At 37.9% G+C, this 22533-nt stretch overlaps 2 protein-coding genes across 4 annotated transcripts in view; one reads left to right on the top strand and one right to left on the bottom strand.

Annotated features, from left to right (window-relative positions):
• Window positions 1-359: 359 nt before the first annotated feature.
• On the bottom strand, window positions 360-9567 carry LOC113052737 (uncharacterized). Of its 2 annotated transcripts, XM_026217165.1 has the most exons (5): window positions 9343-9567; window positions 8383-8492; window positions 2825-2920; window positions 2555-2725; window positions 360-1433 (listed from the first exon to the last, which is right to left on the bottom strand). In XM_026217165.1, exons 1-5 carry the CDS (start codon window positions 9407-9409, stop codon window positions 1260-1262), a joined length of 618 nt encoding a protein of 205 aa, XP_026072950.1. In that variant the 5' UTR covers window positions 9410-9567; the 3' UTR covers window positions 360-1259. The 2 variants fall into 2 exon arrangements, with proteins under 2 accessions (XP_026072950.1, XP_026072957.1); XM_026217172.1 differs by lacking the exon at window positions 2825-2920.
• Window positions 9568-11361: 1794 nt separating this feature from the next.
• The window catches only part of LOC113052725 (xylosyltransferase 2-like), a 30790-nt gene continuing 19618 nt past the window's right edge, over window positions 11362-22533 (top strand). The window contains exon 1 of one of the 2 annotated variants that reach the window (XM_026217151.1): window positions 11362-11548. In XM_026217151.1, the coding sequence (XP_026072936.1) occupies window positions 11417-11548 (132 nt within the window). In that variant the 5' untranslated portion in view covers window positions 11362-11416. The remainder of the gene's footprint in view (window positions 11549-22533) is intronic. The other variant, XM_026217144.1, reaches the window with a different exon arrangement.

Raw genomic sequence — 22533 nt, 5'->3', positions numbered from 1 at the left:
ATCTATTTGAACATATTGTCAAATGTAATTTATTCCTGTGATGCAAAGCCGAATTATCAAAGTTATCAACAGTTGTGCTGCTTCATATTTTGTGTAAACATGAATTAATGAATGAATTCTTGTGCCCTAAGGACAAATGTTCTCATGTAGACTGTGTTTCGAGGGAAATGAGGACACCTGTGACCTCAAACACATAAATCAGCTTCAAAGACATCTGAATTGTGTTTGTGAATGCAAACATCTGAAATCATGTGCTGTTTTTACAGTGAAGGGAGAAGTGTGAACCAATCCTGAGCTTACAATCAGAAGAAACGAGTCCAAGCCTAGTAATACTTTTACAAACTCTACAACATCTGGTACACAACTGTATAACATCTTTATTCACAGTGGAAACATTGAGCACTTTCATAAAAGGTCCTTCAAGACAGAAACAAAACTCTCATTTGATTTGACAAGGAACATATATACCGAAGAAAATAATAATCCCATCAGTTTGCTGAAATCCTGAACTCATTTCCCTTCTCTCTGCCTAAAATAATGATCACATCTGTTATACCAACAGAAAGTAGCTTTGCAGAAAGAATATACTCTCATACAAAAGCATTACAAATGATGAAACCGCAATAAAAAATTAAAAAAGGATTCATCCCTGTATTATCCAAATCATGGCTTCAGATATCCCTCTTCGTGCTTTAGCTCAGTCCAGTTCACCAGCGGCTCCTCAGGTACCAGATCAAAATTAAACATCAATTCACAATAGACTTCATTTATAGGTGATACATGCCACTTGTGTTACTGTGGACATCTGGCATCACTTTCTATAATCTAAACGAAATCAACACTCCCCTCTCCTGAAATACGTTTTTCTGCAGATGAAAAATAATGTAATATCATGGAACGCAATGTAATTTCTAAATCTTTAGGCTTGGAAAAGTCCCTGAAATATCTATAGTCAGTAAAATTCTATATATTAGCAGATTCATGTTCATAACAGAGATAGTAATCATAATTCAAAAGTCTTGTTCGTCTCTCTGTTTTTCCCAGGAGTGATGCAGCATCCTTCTCCTCTCGTATAATAGTGTGCTAGTGCAAGTTATTGCATAGGTCGAGTCCTACTCTATTTTGGTGTCTTTTGCGAGCACAGGGGATTCACACACACACACACACACACACCAGCCGCTCATCAGGGCAGTGACAGCTCGACAGCTGTTCTTCTTCCTCAGAGGATAGATGGCATTCTTCCCATGCATGAGCACGCTTCAGTTAAGAGTGTCATTGGGATCTAGTGAGTCTGTGATTTGAGGTAGATCTTCATATGCAGGTAGATCTGTAGCTGGGTCATGTGACGGCTCCTCCTCAGGTGCCAGGATGTCAAACGGGCCGTCGATGGACTGGACTGACTGACGGATGCTCTCCTCATACGTGGGAGGCAGCTGTGGGAAAACAAGAAAAACAGAGATAAAGCTTGACTTAAAGGAGTCCTATTATGTTTTCAACTTTAGTTAGTCTGTAATGTTGCAAAGTTACAAAGCTCAAAAGAGGATCTTTTATTGAACAGAAATCCCTCTTCAAAAACTACAATGAACGACTCGTTTGGACTGCAACATTTGTGATATCACTTATACAGACCAATGGGACCAGACCTGGCTGAGCGTCACTACAGAAGACAACGAGTTAAAAGAAAACAGGGCCACTTTAGGGCAGACAAAGCTGCGGCCCTCAGCTGGACAACAAGCTAATTAAGCTCAATAATGTGGTTAATGAGTGAAGGGTCAACGATCCACTCAATGAAACCTGGGGGAGTACATAATGAGAGGACAGACGGACAATGAGCCGTATTCTCCTCTAATGTGGGCGCCCTTTATATGTTTGATATGCATTCATTGGCATTAGTGCGTGTGCTCAAGCGTTTTCCTGGCACTAAGTCAACATCGAAGGGCTTGAAGCACTCGCAGCAGGTCAGGGACACCGGGAATGTCTGTGCGGCAGTAAAAGGCATCCATTTCTCAGATACGATCATGTTACAGAGCAGAAAAGTGTCTTTCATATTGCAAATCTATTGTTATTGAATTCAGTCAGACTGCAGCTGCTGGGAGACAAAGCTGTTGTTGCATGGCATTGTTACAATCCCACTTCTTTTGGCCAAATGCTCAGTTTTGAACAGATTTTTAATTCACTCACCCCTTGTGAAGGCGTAGTGATATTACACAGGGATATTATGTGTACTATCACTGCTCCTGCTGCACCGGTGGTACGGCAGCAAAGTTTCTTGATTATTACACCGGACTCAGAGTATAGTTCCTAGCCATATCTATGAAAAATTGCAACTTTTCATTTTCCATCTGTCTTAGTACACGATGTAACTATAGAAGAGTCGAGTTTTACAAAAATATAGAAACTCTTTTGTCATTTTTCGCGCGAGATGCTAACGGTCTAATCAGATTCAATGATCTATGCTAAGCTAAGCTAAAAGTGCTAGCGCCAGCTGAATGGATTCAATTTTTTAGCCCGTTTTCAAAAAAGGTGAACAGCGTTCCTGCAGCTGAAGAGTCACCTCTGTCACAACAGCTGCGTTCAGGCCGAAGCGGTCGGCTATCATCGTGTGGATCTGCCGCTGTCGGTCTTTCTTGCGGACGCTCTCGTACGAGGGCAGACGAGGAAGAGGAGGATCCAGTGAGGAAAGGTAGTAGCTGCTCGGCACGCCAATGAGGAACAACGAACCCGACTGACAAGCACAAGCAGAAACAAAATATGAGTACATGAGATGTGACACAATTCATTCATGTTCTTAAAAAATTCCTACCAAAATAAAAATATCCCTTACCTCTGCATTCACATGATCCAGACCCGTGCCATGTGTTTGTTCAGCATCAGACGAAGCTACTAGAGTCTGTCTGCTGTTGAAGTACTGAGGAGACTCCTGCTCAATCAAAACATGATAAACCTCTGTTAATAAGACGTCTCTGTCACATGATCCTTTAGAAATCACTCCAAAATACTGATTTGCTGCTCAGGAATATATATATATATATATATGTATGTATGTATGTAAGTGAAAATTGTTTAGAAGTAGAAACTTCATGTAATGCAATTGATTATAAATCTTTGTCAAAAAGTATGCATGTGCTATTTTAAAATATATTGATTGCACACCATCACCAATCATAGTGTAACATGAACATCTCACAGCCCTGTCTCTCCTCCTCTTCCTATATCTGCAATGTTAGAGCCAGACTTGTAGATGGTCATAAATTATGTTGCTAAAGAGAAGGACCACCAAGCTACTCCCTCCCATCCAGGACTAGATTAGGCAGGCGGACCCGCATGAGGCCGGGGAACTCCTCCAGACGAGCCAGGCACTCTGTGATTACCCCACACCTAAAACAGAAGCCTTTGTGTCTCGGGACAATACAGCGTCTTACTGTGTCATCAGGGTCCTGAGGAACAAACCCCACACTGGCGTTTTAAAGCTCTGCCTCTGTTTTGCACCCTTGTTTCTGTGGCAGGTACTGGTAAATGATTGCACTTGGTTTTATGGGCCCACATGTCACCCAGATAGTGCACTGTGTGGACACAACATGCGGAGCAGGGTTAACTAGGGCTCGAGGCAAAAGGCCATGGCAAGTGACAACGTCAAAAACATATTACACATTAAAAAACGTATTATGGTTTTAAAAAAAAAGACAAAAAAAAAAGAAATTCTAATTCTATTTTATTTATTTTTTTATCATTCTGACATTCTTTTCTTTACAATTGTTTGCGGTAACACATTTGTTTCTGTCATTTTTAATTTTCTTGCATTATACTTTGATATGTCTGGACGATTATTATTTGAGTTTTCCCCAATGTTGCATTAGTATCTGATTAAAATATTTTGTCTTTTTAAAAGTGCAGTTTGTAAGAATGTAAAATGAAAGGTTTCACTTTAAAGTCTATTTTAAATCTTTGTTTTAATTATTTTGATGTGTTGACTAATGGCAGTGTGTTATTCAATAAAATATTTAATTATTTTAAATGTGCTAAATTGCAACTTCGTCGTTATAAATGTTTAATTACAAATATATTTAAATACATGACAGTCACATTTCAACTGAAATTAGAGTTGGAAACGTATATTTTAATTTACTATATTTCCTTGTCAGCAGTTCACTTAGACTTAATTATTTTATATTATTTTTTTTAATTATAAGATTTGAATACATTATGTTATATTTATAGATTTTTCTTATATCCTACTTAAGTGTAAAAAATACTCTTAAATTAAGTGAATAAAATATTAATTTAAGCTGTAATACAACTGAATTTAATTGCAATTAACATGCAAAAACATTACACTCAGTTCACACTTAATTTATACAAAGAATACTGTGTACTTTTTTTTTTTTTACAAAAATAATAAACTGTACTTTCTTTTCACAAGGGTGTGTAAATTTACTAGATACTTTTACATTTAATAAATATTTAATTTAATAACAAACGTCATAGTAGTTTTTATTACCCCACTTATAGAATAAAGGGACATCAATGTTTAAAAACAGTGTCCTTAAAGATAAGAAATGCGTCTGACATTCATGTGAAGTAGGCAAGTCTCATCCCTCTGTGAAGCGTGGACCCTAATCTGTGACGCCGGTGAGGACTTGGACACAAGGCAGGGCTCCTGACAGCTCTGACATCACTCACGGTGACGTATTTTGACCTTTCCCATCACCCCTGCTATTCGGGACTCTGAGAGACACGTTTAGTAAATGAGAGGTCGGGGGTCAGCTTCCCTCGCTGGTTTGCACTTTCAACAGTCTCAGAGTCTCCTCAAAAGAGAGAGACTTCTTTTGTTTACCTCCTCTGATTCAGGCAGAAGCGTGTTAAAATCAGTGCCGAGGACCTCATCAGCAGTGTGTCTTTTTCAGTGCCTGACCGAAAGTAAAACCTTTGTCTCCTGCGATCCCCCACAGGACCTAACGATCAGATGGTGAGGACACCTCAGGAGGACATATATGTCTCAGAGTGACTTATGAGAGAGATGATGAAAGAGCTAAGTTAAAATTAAAGATTGAGCATGTTAAAACTTGATTTAGGCCTATTCTTCCATTGGCCTTTCAGTGCACAGTTCTTAAAAGAACCATTTAGTGTGAAGAGCTATTCTAAAGAACCTTTTTGTGGACTGGAAAGGTTCCACTGATGTTAAAGGTTCTTCATGGAACCATAGATGACGATAAAGAACCTTCACTAGCACACAGCTCGATTTTTGCACATTACCTTGATTTCTCCCGACATGTGAACATCTTAAAGAGCCAGTAAGATGAAAATTGTAAGCTTCCTATCACTGTTTATAAGTCCTGTACATTAGGTTTAAATCCATCCAAGGGTTAAAAAACATTGTCATTTTGTCAAAATATCATTTTAAAATTACCTCAATTCTCAGAGATCCCCAAACGGTTCACATGAAGCTGTTCAAAAGATTCAGTTTCCTTAAACCCCACCTTTCGATAGAATACTGTGTTCTGATTGGTCAACTGACATAGTCAGGTTTGATTGGTTGTTTCGCATGTACGTGTTGTAAAACGCTCACCTTCGGATGTTTTTAGATAGGGTATTATTACAGTACATAAATACCATGCCATCTATTTTGCCTTATCAATAAGAGCCAGAATCTGAAGAGGAAACAGATGAAGTCGTCCAACCGGCCACACAGTTAAATCAACGAATTGACCAGGAGGTTTCCCAGTGGTAAGTTTAAACTTTGTATGTGGTAAATTACGTGATAAAGCAATGTCGCTTTCATGTGTGGGAACTGTCACAGAATGCCCACCGAGTCTGTTTATTTATTTTTATTTTTTTTCAAGACGGTAGGCGGAGATTATTATGCAAAGTGCTCCTAGTGACGTACATAGAGATGGGCAAAAGATTTGAAATCTATAGCGACTCGTTTCAGTGATTCAGAGTCGACTCCTTACTTTAGAAGCCAATAACTTTATAAATCGTGTACTTTTTGGTTTAATTACTTTGCACATTGTTTACACTGATGGACAGCTACATCATACACTGTAATACAGGTAATTTTTTATTTCCCATCTGTGTGGCGCTTTAAACTGCTTTCTGTCTTTCTCATCTACTAACCAGTGCTTATTGTGTTTTTAATCACAGTCTTTAAACTATTACGAAACTATCCTCAAACTTTTAAAAAACAAGACTATGTAAACTAACAAATTTGGTTTATTTTTTCATAAACTGGTCATCATTGCAAGTGTACTGGTGTGTGTGTGTGTGTGTGTGTGTGTGTGTGTGTGTGTGTGACCTCTTCTGTGCCTCTTGTAACTAGTAGCTCACGTATATTTTCACCACAGATATGTTTTGCATTTCATCTCTGTGGGAGGAACAATGTGGAGACAGTTTCCCTGTGTTGCTGAGATAAGGTTGGGGTTGAAATTGAACAGGAAAAGGAAATGCAGAGGATGAGACATGAGTTCAGGGTGAGTGTGAGGGATGAGCAGATAAACTCTGATCTAATCTAACATCTGCTGGACTGGACACATTAAAGGAGAAATGCTCTGAGATCGTGCCCAATGAAGACCCGGCTGGTAGAGCCACTCTGCTGTTTTTGGAAATATATTAACATTATTTGGAGCAGTGATTTATCATTTCAGTGCTATCTGCATTTACTGTCGGTCCGAATGGTTTCTATTTTAATTTCTGAGGTTGATATATTTAAAATAAAGATAACAGAGAGCTATAAAAAGCCTTGAGTCATAAAATAGCAAGCTTTTAGCAACATGTTTTCTCCAGCCATGTTTAAAAAAGTACAATCTGTTGAACTGAATGGCTGCGTGCAATGTACATCTAATCTTAAAAGTGTTGTACTTGCAGACAGTGTTGAGTGTAATGCATGACTAAGACATTAATTACTGTCATTTAATGACTATTCCCATGAAAAAGTAAAGTAAGGGATCGCTCTTAGTTTTTCTGTCATTTAATTACAGTGGATTTAATATCAAAAATGTAACATCTAATGTTAAAATATATGTTTTTAACGTAACCTTCTCTTTTTAAACACTTGAAATTATTATATTGTTTATTTTTAGTTTCATATCTATTGTTTAACTGGTTGATATTTAAAGTAATGCAATCCTGTTTAGAGAGATTAATTAGTACAGCAATTTAATATGTAATTATTATAATGAATTACATAATGAATTTGTAATTATTATATAGTTATTATAGAGTAACTTGCCCAACAATGCTTGCAGATAATATATTAATAAAATTAATGACCACTTAAGTGAACATTTAAACAGAGTTTCTCAAGGACACTTTTTTTAAAAGAAGTTTTTAATCATGTCAAATAAAAGGTTTTACTTTATTAAGTAATGTTTAGTAAATTATGAAATAACATATAAAGATGAACTCAAAAAGCACTCTAAAATCAAACTGATTCCTTTCCATTTAATTGCAATTAACATGCACTTAAGTGTCTGAAAACTACATTCACATTTATTACTGTTTTAATGTGTATTATTTCCATAGCTTCTCTTTTTAAAGGTCTGCTAAAGCGTGCATGGACATACGCCTTCACACTGGAGCGTAACTCCTCCTCTCAGTTTAATATCTGACTTTCCTTGTGCACTGCTGATGGTTATAATAATCAGGGAAACGCTCGCACTGTTTGCTCCTCCTCTCTAACAGAACTGTGTGTTCAGATGCTTCAGAGAACTGACTCTTCTTAAAGCTGTACATCCTTTATTTAGCTTGCGATCACAGCTGACGTTAACATCACAGCACATGATGATGATGATGTTCTTCAGTGTTTAGCACAGTTAGGAAGAAGATCATGTCTAATCTAGGTTTGATAACTCAAAGGGTAGGAGATGCTCTTCATATGCAAAATTATCCAACTAGGTCGCATGTAACTGATTTTGATACTTTTGTGGAAAAGAAGTGCATGTAATTGTTTGAATGTGCACTTGTGGTGTTTTTAAATAACTTTGATAATATATTAAGGAAACAAAAAGTGCATTTAAAGAGAGACACTTTGGTGATAATGTTTCACAATGCACTTAAGTACAGTTTTAAAAAGTCAGTTGTAACACTTTAACTACACTATATTTATTTGCCTAACTGGCCAACATTACTTGGTAAATAGCATAAAATGTAATGTCATGTCCCGTTAGAAAACAAACTCACAAATGATATCTCTTTAATGAGATGAGGAAGACTTGCTCTCTCAAACTGTGCTCAGAGAAAGTCACTTGTCTCATTTGTGTCTTTCTCCTTAGTTTTTTCTTCTTTTTAGGAGACACATCTGAGGCAGAGTTGATGCTTAATGAAGCTGAACTGAGAACTGAAGTCCCTGAAGAGTGAAAGTGTAGCAATGAAACTTTTAGTTTTTACCGTGTCAGTGCGAGACTCCTGATAAACCCTGGTCTTGCAGCAGAGAGGAACCTTCCGGTACACGATCAAGAGCAGCACGGCCATCATGGAGAAAAACACCAGACAACAGGCTGACAGAGACCACAGACCACACACATCAGTCAGATCTGCAGCCTCCAGGTTTAGACATGTAGCACAGTATACTGCAGTACAACACTAATATTAAAGCATACTTAGTTATACTTCAATTCATGTTAGGTAAAAAATCTCAGCCTGAGTGCACTGTAAGTCGCTTTGGGATAAGGTCTGCTAAGTGCACAATTTTAATTTAAATTTGATTTAATAAAGCATACTTTCACAGGCATACTTAGATCTTAGCAAAAATAATTTATGCATAATTATATATATATATATATATATATATATATATATATATATATATATATATATATATATATATATATATATATGTGTGTGTGTGTGTGTGTGTGTGTGTGTGTGTGTGTGTGTGTGTGTGAATAAATAATCCAATAAATAATAAATAATAAAATAGTTATTATTTATTATTTAATAACTAAATAATAACTAATTAAATAAGTATTATTATAAATAATAATCCCAGGGAATACATGTTAGGAGAAATTTTTTAGCTTGAATACAATGTAAGTCACTTTGGATAAAAGCATCTGCTAAATGCATAAATTAAATTTTAATTTAATTGAATATATGAAGTAGCCTACATTTGCTAAATAGTTTTATTATGCTTAAAGATGTTGTGAAGAGACAATAACTGAGTTATCTCTGTATTAATACAAAACTTTAAGACCTTGTATAGTCATTAACTGTAACTATACTATTTTAAAATTAAATAACACTGCTTGTAATATATATATATATATTATTAGCCCACTTAAGACACCGAAAATTAATAACTGAAAAATACTTTATTCATTTTTAATAAAAACCTAAATGTGTACTTACACGCACCCACGACGATCGTCCGCTGGTCCGTGGAGGACACTTTTGGGGACACAGTGGTGCTGGACATCTCTGATAAATACAGCTTTACACAGCTATTGTAGGTGACCCAAGCGGTCTCATAGTAAGCCAGCAGAAGAGGAGTCTTTCTTTGTTCCCAGCTTCATTTCAGAGAGATGAGCGTGACTTTAACCCCAGAACTAGTGTTGAGTAAACTGAGCGTCAGTCACGACTCACTCTGGACACACTTCTACGAAGAAGGCGTGGCTCATGAATATTAATGACGGTCGTGACTGGACGCGCCGGAAAGGTTTCTAAGCAACGGTGGCACGGGCTCATTAATATTCATGACCGTCGCATTCGTCGTAGTAGGATTCGTTGGTTTATGTGACAGGAACATAGAAAATAGACTCAAATAAAGTTGTGCTTTGTTTATGTGCTAGCAGAGAAATACAATAATAAACATTTGATCTTTTTTAAAATATATTAATGAAATAATAATAAATATAATTAATTAAATGAAAAACTGTCTACCTTCTGAAGAGCGCCGCCCTACGGTTGCACGCGACGTCTACACGTGGACAGCTACAGACAGAGAGTTATTTATCCGCACTTTAATCTGTTTTTTTCCTACCAGTATTTTAATTCTTTCTTTGCAGATAATCCAATAATCCAACTACCTGTTGATAAGTATATCTGATGATTGGGAGGTCAGGTTAACACAAGGAACACTTGAGTGATTCGTGCATTAAATGCTTCTTTAATTCTTCGAAATCATTTTTTATTTATAAACAAACAATCATGCATTTGTGAATCGTGTGCTTTCTAATATATTTCCTGTCTGAATATGAACTGAGAGGCTGACTCAGTTGACTTTAGAGATCTGTTTAGAATAGGATTGCCCTGCATATTTAATGTAGTCTGGGTGGCATAAATGTTTTCCTTGTTTGCAATTATGATATTAACAAAATACCTGTGAAAACTTTCGAAATTTCATCTCCAAGCTTTTCTAGCGTGGAATCTGACGTACAAACACAGTTTTTACCACACCATTACTGCATTTGGAATAATAAGGACATTTTATATCCTATATACAATAGTGTTTTTTTTGTTTGTTTGGTTGTTTTTGAAAACTGTTTTGAAAACCACCAAAGGAATTTACAACAGTTTTTAGCACAATCTCTCCTAAAATAGGCTATATATGTTGTTTAAACTCACAACCAGTCACTCTTCTTTAGGTAAAATATGATTTTCCTATCATTATGATAATTATAACAGATCAATAAAAGCACTTTCCAGAAGGATGTTGCTTTGAAATCAAATGTAATTGTATAATGGATTCAGTTTATGGGTGAGTCGCTATCTCTTAACATACAAGAAGTAACTTTTAAACTCCTTCACAGAATATAAGGTGCTAAACTTTATTTAATTACCTTGAAAAAAGAAGATAGGCCTATACATGTAAGCTGTAGCTTTTGCAAGCAGAAGCAGAGTCAGCTGTTATTTTGGCACTGCCCTTGTATGCCAATGTTGACGAAAATGTCAATTTGCATTGAAAATATGTTCTTTTAGGCATTACTGTAACTAATATTTAGCTCTAAAGTTAAAAGTTGTAAAAAAATAATAATAATAATTAAACTGCTAAATTTCATATTCGCAAATGTAGATTTTCAGGGGGGGGGGTATCCATGTTTTATAGCATTTAAAAATGAAGTGAAGCATTATATTCTAAATTGCCCTCGTAAAAACAAAAAGCTAGTCCAATTTTGCGTGCTTGTGCACCCTTTAATGTATCCCTTTAATATTGTTCTGTCCCCCTAGGATATGAAAACGGTTGTATTTGTTGTGGTTGTAATTGTATTGAATGTGTTGACATTCTGTTCAATAAAAAAAACTAACTCTCAGTTTGATTCAATTGAATCTGAATCACTTGGTTAAAAGATTCTAAACCACAATAATTTCTGAAAGGGCGCTGGTCGGTTCACAGTTCGATTCATAGAGTCGACTCCCTCCGAGCGAGTCACTCGCTGCTCACGCGACTCGCTGCCATAAGCGATACAAGATTCACGGGGGAAAGATGGTCGCGAGCACCCGTGTGCAGAAGCTCCTCAGACGATACAAACTCGCAATCGCGACCGGTTTAACGATCTTGGTGATCCAGGGGCTGGTGGTATGGAGCCTGCGGAGTCTGGAGGAGGGAGAGGCCGAGGTAGGTGCTGTTTCACGCGGGTGAACATGTTCTCCGGGCTTCAGTGACGCTGTTTGATCCGTTGGTTTACGATAGCATGCTAGGCTAAGCTAAAGCCGTTAGTAAGACACATTAGTTGAAGTGTAAGTAATAGCGTCGTCGAGTGTAAACAAACGCATGTGATGCATTTTTCCAGAGAGGGTTATAGTAACTTTTATAAGACACACTGCAGTTGTTTTGATCAAGTGTTGTGTTGTCGAGAGCGGTTTGTTTTGACCGGCATCGGCTTTTAACGTTACCTGGACTGACTTCACCCATGACAGTCATAACTAAGTGGCTGTCTACGTTACTAAGGTAGCGTTTTTGGCCTTTTGGGATTAAAACCTTGATAGCTACATACATAGACCGTGTATTTAAGCATCATAGTCTTATATTCAGGTAAGCTACATGCATACATTCTCTGGCTTCACTGTGTTGAGAATTTACTGAACCTGTGTCTATTGAACTACATAAATACAGTATATAGGGCTAGTATGAATTGTACAACCTAGACAACATTTTCTGAGCCTCGTAGGTCGCTCACTAGGGTTTTGAGACAAAAATGCCTGCTACACAACTGAAAATAAAAGCTCCAGATAGGGTTTTTTCTCAGTGATGCTGTAGTACAGTGGTTTTCCAAACCGAGCAGCTCCAGCACTGCACACTTCCTCCATCACACCTGATTCAGCACATCAGCACATTAGAAGAGACTGCAAGACCAAAGAAGGGTGTGTCAGAAACAAAACGTGAGGTGCTGGGCCAGTTTATAAACCACTGCCGTATTAAAACAACCACATCTGGTTCCCTCAAGAAGTCTTCAAGCCGGGACTTGAACTTGGGACGCCTGAAGCGCAATGGGGCCTCTTAAAAAAAGAAAAGAAAAAAGAAGACTTAAATGGGTGTGGCAGGGGAGAAAGATTGGGGAGGTCATCTGTCAGTGGCCCATTGATGGTTGTTTTGCAATTGATAGTTTTCAGTCACATGACCATCTATAAAGTGTTTACTGAATTTCACCTTTTAATATCTGCGTTTTACTACATTACTACCCAATGCAAACCGTGTAAAAACAACTGGTGGTCAGTGGAGAAAAGCTTTCCATCAAGGTGGGCGTTCCTATGTGTGTGACGTCACGTGAAAACTACCAACTAACTGACGAGGAGACAAACCTGGGCCATGCTTCTACAGAATCCTAGCCGAAAAAAGAAAACCCAGAAAGGAGGGATTTGTGGATTTGTGCCATTAACCGAAAGTACACTTGTATTTGCAGTGAAATCTTCATCAAAGGTGAGCTCGAGTAAACAATGGATATATTAATCATTGTATTTTTAGCTATAAATCACGTCTTCTGACATGGTTTGTTGTTGTGGGCTGATGCAGTCAACTCGTTGTCTCCTTACAGGGTTTCGTTGGTCCTCTCACACACCAGCCACAAAGAAGAGGAAGAGAGGAAAGAGCGAAAGGACACGTATGACAGAATGAAGAACAAGAGAGTTCAGAAGAAACCTGAGGTGCTGAGCTGGCAAGGAAGAGATTGAAAGATTGCAGAGTGAATGTAATGCCCTTAGGGAGGGAAAACCAAAAGATGAAAGACAACATTAAATCAGGAATGTTCGATGAACTGGCTTTTGAAAAAGACAATAAAAAAAGTAAAACCAGTGACTGGAATCCCTTGGTTTCACACACTCCAAGCTGCAAGTCATTTGTCATATCATTTTTGCAGACTGGTACAAACTCTTCCTTCCAGCAACTGCTGTTTACTCTTACGAGGCTGAAAATCTACAAACTGCTGAGTTGTGTATTTAAGATCTCAATTGCATCTGCCAGCAGAACATTTCGGACCGTGATTTAAGTGTTAAATGTTAGTGTTTTGGCCAAATCGAGAAGTGCCTATGATATTTAGACTGGTCTTTTGCAGATGTGCCTGCATTATTGACTGCTTTTGAGACCTAAGAGCGACAACACTGGCCTGCTCTTAATACCCAATTGGCATAACACCAGAAGGAACAGTTTCTTTTATATATGATGGCAGAACAACAGACAAATACTTGACTGAAACTTCAACCCAGGAGATGTGATACTGGCTGATAGAGGGTTTGATGTGGTGGTCTTCAAGATCCCAGCTTTTACTAAAGGGGAAAAGCCACTGGGTCCTGTTGAGTTGGAGTCCAAATGAAGTCTTGCATCACTATTCATTCGTATTTTTTATCTTAAAAACTAATTTGATTTCAAGTCTGTGAATGGAACCACGTATAATATAAATATATATTATTCTGTTAAATAAAATGCTTCAAACTTGTACTGTGTTCAGGTTTTTTTTTTCTGTCTTTCTCCCGCTTACAGTCGCTGCATTTCCAACTCGACATTGTTAAATGTGTGTTGTCAAGATTTAAACAACTTTATGAATGTATTTCACAGATCCCTGATTTACACTCGTGTGTGTCTTTATGTGGGACAGGCTCCCCACAGTAACAGACGGTTTGGTCGAGTGATGTTGCTAGAATAAGAGCTTTAAAACACTTTTGCAAGTAGTTCTGAAATAATGCATTTCTGGACATATCATCTTGGTGTACTCCTCGACTACTTTACTGTCATGCTCCGTGCCCCTCTGGAAACAGAACATTTTTTTTTTTTGTAAACCTCAAGTATCAAATGATAGTGATTAATGACAACCACATCAATGTACATTGCCAATATCACAAATGAGGTAAGTGTTTTTATAAGTACATCTTGCTTATGGGTGCAGGGATGTTCAGTAGCACGGGCCGTCAAAAGACAACAGAGAAAAGAGTTTTGACAGGTCCTTTTTCCGTGTGTTTTGATAAATGTAATATATTGTAGAATGCTGAGGTTTGGAGTAGAGGCTTGGCAGGGGAAGGTCACCACACCCATCAACCGATCTCTTTCTCTGGGCCTTTGTCAAAGCTTTCTGGCTCCCTGCTGCATACCCTACAGTCCTAATGGCTGCCAAACTGGGCTCATTCGAGACTCAAGCTTCATCTGTGCATGCAGTGCAGTTTGTTCGCAGCATGGCACCTACATGTGAACACACCTCTCCTAAACCTGTCATACAGGTGCAATGGCCGAGTCACACCAGGCCCTCCTCCTCTACAGCAACCCAGTCTGTCTCTGAGGTAGTTTAAAATGTAGGAATGATTGACCTGACATTGGAAAACAAGTTATCATTAGATTGTGTTAACCTATAAAACCACTCCCCTACAACGTTGACTTAAATGACCCCGAAATTTAACAACCCATGTATTAATGTTAGATAGCTAGTTAGAGTTTAATAAGCACTCACCATTGCTTAAATAATGAAGAATTTCTTGTTCTTCATCTCCCAAAAGGCCGCATTAGGCCCCGATCGAACAGAAAGTGTTTTTTGCAGTGAGAGGTGCATTTAATTGCTTTCTATTGACAGTGAGCCCTTTGCGTGTTGCTTATGTGCTCCCGGGCGCCTTGAGTTTTAGCGCAGGACAGCCCATTCAGTGGCTGTTTAGCAACATAAAAAAAAACAGTGCACTGCTCTGTTTTAAATAAATAAAAAAAGCAGTGCGGTGTGCCTCGCGTTTTCAAACCTGAAAAACGTGTTCTGTCTAATCAGGCTTTAACGAACCACCCTGATCTAAAGTATATATGACTGTCAGCCCACTTTCATCCTGGCATCAGTGTAAGGTGAGGGATTCTCCACAAGATAGATTAAACATCGCCAAAGTCGAGCTGTATATGGATCGCAAGTGGCCAAAACTTGTAGTTTGAGTTCAGATTAGTTTTTCTTCTGTTGACAAGTGATTCAAATACTTCTTAATTGAAACGGAAAGAAATTTGACCGGCTTGTGCAGTGTTTCTACAGAGAGCCTAGTGTTCGCTGCCATGTTGGCCCATTGTTATGCCCACCAGGTCACCGCACAGGTCACGTGACCGAAAACTGAATACAGACTCACGTTGCATAAATTAGATTAATCTTAATTCCATAAAAAACTGTTCATATACAGTTATTATTATTATTATTATTATTATTATTATTTGTCTATAGACATTTACTATGTGTGTATAATGTATAAATATTTGAAAATACTTATGCACAAAAAAGTTCTGTACTTTTCGATCACGCACCAAACTGCATTGATGAACAAGGCCAGATTCCAACATTTCTCTTTGCTCTCATGAGAAATATGCAAACAAACTGTTTGTCAGTAGTTGATGGCCAGTGAACCGCCCTATCCCAGGCAGTATCGTGGGGAAAGCCTTGCAAACACACCCAGACTTTTACAACACAGAAGCAAACCCCAAGTTGAGACCCATGAATGCCTAACTACTGTACAATCTCACAGTTTCTTCACATAGGATATAAAAACTCAGTCTCATGAATAAATATGAGACACTGGTGCATCATCTAAATACTATAGTCCTTTGCCATGTCACAACCTGGTGATGTACATAGGACTTTCAGTCATTTAGTCTGCTTAAATTTGTCCCTGCCAGGTAACCCACAGCTCTTCAGATCATCAGCTCATTAGAAGTGCTCCGTGCATGAACCGTGTTCACATTGACCTGGTCCCTACTCCCTGAGCAGGGGAAATCTGTTGAAGTTTACCTCACTTTGAAACATTCATTCACGCTGTGCAATGTCTTGATATACGGACAAGTGTGACATCATATACCTTTGTAAATAAATACAATTTAAATTCACATTTCACACACTTCAGTGCACTTTGAATGGAACATATACATTGTCCACTTCGCAGGGCATTTATGTTTGAATAGAGCAAACGTCTGAAGCGATAAGAGAAACTTGAGAAAAATGTGCAGAGCAGGGGGGCGTGAGGACTGAAATTGAGAACCGCTGACTTATACTTTCTTTTTACGCTACGCGTTGCATCGCATAAGATTTTGATCAGATGAAGATTTATTAAGGAAAGTTTCTGTCAAACAAATGAACTCTATTGTAATGCCGGTTGCACTTTATTTTACACTACGTGTACTTGTACTTATAGCGTACTTACAGTGTATTTATCTAAGAAAGTTCTGGTAATACAAGGTAACTACATGGGGTAGGGTTAGGTTTAAGGGTAGGTTCAGGGCTAGTACCTAGATATTACATAGTTATTGTAATTATAATAAGTACATAGTATGTACATGAGGAAAAAGACCGTAAAATAAAGTGCTACTGTAATGCCAGCTGTATAAAAAGCCACTGCTTAGCCAATTCCTACAAACTACCACACAACCGAATGACTTCTGACCATTTGTGTTAGGTTATGTTGTGTGAAGCAGCATGCAGAAAACCCACTCAGAAATAACGAAGGACAACCACAGCACATCTACAGGCTTCTCTGATCTCTCTCTCCCTCTGTAGCATGTCTCAGCGTGATGAAAAATGCCATTGATTTTGCAGCCTTTGGTCTCTGAGACTGGAAAAATGCGTTACTGCATGTGATGTTGAAGTGACCAGTGCTGCGGAAGAGGAAATTTAATGATTCCGCTTCTGATTCAGATTCCTCTTTAATTGTTCAATTGCCTTTACAGCTTCATTTAGTATTATTTATAAGAATTCATTAGAATCATGAAGTGTTTTTGAGTTAATTAAAATGATCCTGCTAATAAGAGTCATTTGTTAAGGAGTCAGAGTATAAACAGTAGTCCTGTATGATTCACACTACAGGTTCAGTAAAGATGCTACGCCACTAATTAATAGTGGAGAAAATACTGTTTCCATCCATGCATTTTTAAAAAAAAAATTGAAACAATCTCTTAAAAAAAAATGCTGGATGGAAAATGCAAATGGACATAAATTTTTTAGATTTCCTCTCAATTGTAGGTCAAAAGAAATGTATTTTAATGTTATAGTATATACTAATATATGAATACATTCATGAATGAACTTTATAATACAAATAGCATTGTGTAACATTTGAATGAAGAAAAAAACACAAAAAATATTTTGTGGGGAAATGTTACACATTGCTATTTGTATTATAAAATCCATTCATGAATGTATTTATATATTAGTATATACTATAACATTAAAATAAATGTATAGCATATTTTTAAATAAGGCAACAGCATATGGTAGGTTCGATAGGACAAAACAAATACAGTGCAGCACGAAGCACTTGCAATATGCACATCCGGTGTGCAGAATGATGCACTTGAAGCAACACAGAGTCACAGCACGCAGCTATTTGCAATAAAAAGTGCAAAGCCCAAAGGGAAGAGAAATTGGTGCGTAGTGTATTACATCTGTTCAACAGTTATTGAGTCTTTCTTTTAACAGTTTTAAATTTCAGTTACTGTGTGCATTTTAGAGGTGGGCATAGATTATTTTTTTTAATCTAGATTAATCTCACTGTGATCTTGAAATTAATCTAGATTAAAATGGCTCATTCATATTCTGCCGAAGGCATTCAGAATATGTGTGTTACCCAAATAAAACTGACAAACAGTCTTTGAGAAGGGGTTTATCAAGCTAGGTGGTGCATTAGAAAAGGGGCTCATCTCCTGTTTCCAAAATGTATCACAAAGTGCTTGAAAAAGCTGTAAACTAATTCCACTTTGCACAAGGTGCAAACAACATTACTCCTGTTTCCCACCAATGTTTAAGTTTTTTTTTTCAAGTTTGTAGGTGTCAAGGTACAGAAACCAAATAATAGCACTGGATAGTCTTCAATGTAAAAATGAAATATACAATGAATCCTACATTTATTCAGACACCTTCAACATTTCTCACATTATTACAGTTTTGCTATATATATCAAAAATTATATCTGGTTTCTGAATAATTTTTGGTTTGACTGTTAAAACTACAAAGTAATTCATTCAAGAGCAGTGAGTGATTTTCTTTCATTTTCTTGGATTAACATTACAGCAGCCAGTCGCTAAATTAGGCACGGTCACTTTAAGAGACAATGAACGCATCCAATATAATAGAGGGTTTTCATGGCGCGTCATCAGACCGGAAGTCGGCCATGTTGGAGGCACTTCGCATCACAACAAAGCACTGGCACTGAAGTATATCCCGAACGTTGTCAAGGAAAATGGTTAATTATTGCCGTGTTTCAGGTTGTACTAATAAGACAGCTCGAGAATAATAGTGTGTGGTTTTTTTGGGGTGTCAGATTGTACATGTGCATTTATATGATAGAATAAAATACTATGAAACTAACTCAGATAGTGTACAGTGTAGATAGCAAACTGGGAGTCTTTGAAATGAAAAAAAAAAAAAAACATGATTGAGAGTCACTTGGCTACACCTCGAGTATCGCAATGATATCATACAGTTAAGTATAGGTTGATTAAAGACGTTATTGCATTACTTCGGCCTTTACAATACAACGGTCGTTGATAACTTGGTACTGCGTCTCCCTCACCCATCCACACACCATCTGGTTATAAGCCTCCAAACCCTTGTAGGATTTAAGGTCTTCCGCTGTGTATGGGCTCGGCGAGAAAACCAGGTAGTTGACTATATCGGGATATGAAACTGAAGGAAGAATCACCGGGTTGTCACGGATCCAAGAAGAGGGAGCTAACTCGTAGGGATCTGCACCGCCAATAAATCGTAATTTCTCAAAATATCGCGCCTTTTCTTGTGGTCCAAGTCCCTATATGCCTTTGCATCTTGGGCACGTTTTGTTGAACTTTTCGGCTGTTTATACATGGCTACATTCACTTAAAGTATCCAAAGCGCGCTATACTCCATTGTACTCCGTTCAGTTTTTTACACCGAGTACCTCCACAATGGCCGCTCATCCGGGTTACCGCCCAGAACGTGACATCGGTGAAAACCCTCTATACACATCCCATTTTTTCCCTCAACTGTTTACTTTCACTTAAGAAATAACTGACAGTTTTTCCGAGCATAATTTCCAAAGTGGATATTTTGACACATTTTGTATGTATTTGTTGGCACAAGAGCAAAAATAAGCAAATTCGATGGTCAAGTGTTTTGAGACTCCTTCCTCTGCGCGAGCCCTGAACACCAGACCACCGCGGTATTGAATTGGGCTCTTTCACATCTTTTTGTTTGTTCAAACTGCGATTTGCATTTGTTCATTCGGGTGCAGGAGGAACTTCGAGGTGAACTTCACAGAAAAGAGCTTGGTTCAGTGTTGCTGTCCGTGATACGCGGCTCTCTCTCTCGTGCGCACTTAACGGCACGTGCTACTCTGTTCAGCTTTTCCGCGTCTAGTTTTTGGATGCTTTAATGTTTAAATCGACAAGCGGTAAGGCTTAACAACACGTGAGAAAGATAAGCTTTCGTGACGATGCGCAGCAGTGGCCCATCAACTGTCCTGAGCATCTTTTTAGGCTGGCCACAGCGAGTCAGTTATATGAAATATCAAGGTGAAAGTCATCATAGCTCGCTTAGTATAGACCCAGCTCCCAACCCAACTTTGAGAATAGATTAACGGCGATTTTTTTTTTTTATCAACCGATGAGAGTCTCGCGTTAATGCAGCACGTTAACGGCGATAACGGCCCACCACTAGTGCATTTAAAAACAAATTTATAGTCTTTTGTATGCCAGTGTTTTGTTCTCACAGACACCGGGTAACAAGTAACAAAACAGCATTAAACTCCAGCAAGAATATAAAGTCCTTTTTGCAAAACCATAGACATTTGTTTACCAATCAAGTATTAATGGGAATACAGAATGATCTTGGAGAACGCTTTACCGAACTGACTTTCGTAACCCAATGTGACCAGGGTTTAAATGTTGAACGAATGACTTGACAGCCACAGCAGAGAAAAGTTGAACCCCTGATGGCAGATGGACTATTCTGATGATATCTTTCATACTTACTGGACCTTGACAGTGTATTTTACTTGGCAGTCAGTGGGATAGTCACAAGCTTTCCGGTTTTCATCCAAAATATCTCAAATATTGTTCTGAAGAGGAACAAAGGTTTTACGGGTTTGGAACAACTTGGGGGTAAGTGATTAATGACAAAATTTGACCCTTTAAGCTATTGTATGGCTTCAGAAGTAACACAGAATAATATGCAAAATCTTGGATATGGATAAACCCTCTCTGACCGATACACGATCCGACAAAAAATAGCAGTATCGGAGCCGATACCCGATATGAATATCAGATCGGCACATCCCTAAACGCAACAAAAAACCTCAACACTAAAACTTCTTTCTTAAACTTAAACCGGTCTAATGTGATTTGATAACTGGTCTAACCAGCAGATCAGTCTCAATGAACACCATTTTATTAAGACTTTCAGGGTTCCTACTCAGTTTGGAAGAGTATGGAATTTGATTCGAGTAATTTCCAGGTCTGGAAAAGTATGGAAAAAAATATTAGCATTTCCAGACTTATGCTTATATTTAGTTTTCTATAATAGAACATTTAAAAATTTAATGAAAATAAATTTGTCATACAGGAAGTGTGTACAGCTGTTTAGTGATTGTCAGTCATGCCTGAATGAATTTAAAGGGATAGTTCAAACAAAAATGAAAATTATGCCAGTCTTTTTGTAGATTTTTGAACTTGGCAAATAGGACAGTGGACACAGCTGTATTGTGACATTAGCCCATTTTATGTCATGGTTTCTCCACCGCCACAGAGGATGCATTAAATAGGATATTAGGTATGGCCAACCATTTAGCTTAAAATATTCCTAGATTAATTAGTTTGTTTCATATCTAATGTGTAAATTGTATCCAGTGTGGACTCATTTATGACAACAAACTTCCTCAAACTTCCCTGTTTGCTGGTTATTTTGAGTGTCTGAAGTAAACTTTGGTGAGAGGCAGTGTGCAGACAGCAGTCACCTAATTGTCAGCTGTGAGATGTTGTTTAATGCTCCCCTTTATGCTGTAAGTTTTGTGCAATCTTGTGGGCATAAAATACTATGTTGTCAGCACACAAACAGTCCAGTACATCTACACAGCACTCACAAATATTGGGGAAATTAAATTGACCAATTACAGTTATATTGGCCTATTTGTGTAGTACTTTTCAGCATTGAATGACTTATGAATATCTAAAATATTTAATTGTATTTATAAATAAATGCTATATTTATTATAGTTTTAAGAATTTTATGCTCTGTCCATTAATAATCTATTTTACTGAGCTCACTGCAGTGTATTCTGGGATTGTCTTCTCCACAATACTGCCTTTCTTGTGAAACAGCCTTCAGCTTTCTGAACGAGTCGATACTGTCTAGATAGGAAACTCACTGTGTTTCAAAACAGCTGTAGGTTTACTGAGCTTGAAAGTCCAAACAGCTCCTGATAATGAGGCCCACTGGTGCTGTGTGTTTGGACACTGGTCTAGAGCTGCTGGTCACTGGCTGGCCCTCCTCTTCCCACAGTCCATTGTTTTTGTGTGTGTGGGCAGCAGCAGACGTGTGGCATAGACCCAGACTTGCTGTGTAATGTGCTATAGCACAAAGTGCTGGGAATTGCTTTTTATTCCTCCCATTACATACTTCCAGTACCACATCTGCATGCCTTGCGAAGTTGTGGTAAGCTTATTTTTGTCTTACCACAGGACTGGATGTGTTTTTTGTACTCTTTTTCAGTTTGTTTGTTTGTTTTACAAATACATTCTTCTTTTGGCAATGATAGAAGCTTGTCTTTATAGCCCTAAAGCATAATTAGCCCACATCCCGCAACTGTCCATGTAACACAGTTTTTGTAATTATATGTGTCCGCGGGCACCATCCGTGTGCAGCCCAATATACAGCAAGCACAGGTGTGAGGTGAAAGTTGAGAAAGAACAAGTCTACTAGGTGCATGTGTCAAACTCCTTAATCCACGCTCATGCAGGTTTAGTAAGCATCGAAAGCTAGCACACACGGGTGTGCGTGAGACAGAGCTGAAAGTGGAAAAATAAGTATATGTGGTGGGGCTGCACGATAAATCAAAAATAAACCACACACAATTAAAAAAAAAAAAAAGTATGCGCAGCTTGTCAGTAAAGTATGGTTGAATGCTGCTGCATCTGAAAGC

The sequence above is a fragment of the Carassius auratus genome, chromosome 3, assembly GCF_003368295.1.
Source record: "Carassius auratus strain Wakin chromosome 3, ASM336829v1, whole genome shotgun sequence".
NCBI classification, from domain to species: Eukaryota; Metazoa; Chordata; class Actinopteri; order Cypriniformes; family Cyprinidae; genus Carassius; species Carassius auratus.
This window is presented reverse-complemented; position numbering and strand designations above follow the sequence as displayed.

Bases quoted from the DNA above. Each gene is read 5' to 3' on its own strand.
- LOC113052737 (XM_026217165.1), bottom strand. From the start codon at position 9,409: ATGTCCAGCACCACTGTGTCCCCAAAAGTGTCCTCCACGGACCAGCGG. The intron at 2,921-8,382 runs GTAAAAACTAAA...TTGATTGAGCAG, and splicing joins AGGAGTCTCGCACTGACACG to GAGTCTCCTCAGTACTTCAA. The intron at 1,434-2,554 runs GTGACTCTTCAG...GTTTTCCCACAG, and splicing joins ACGCAGCTGTTGTGACAGAG to CTGCCTCCCACGTATGAGGA.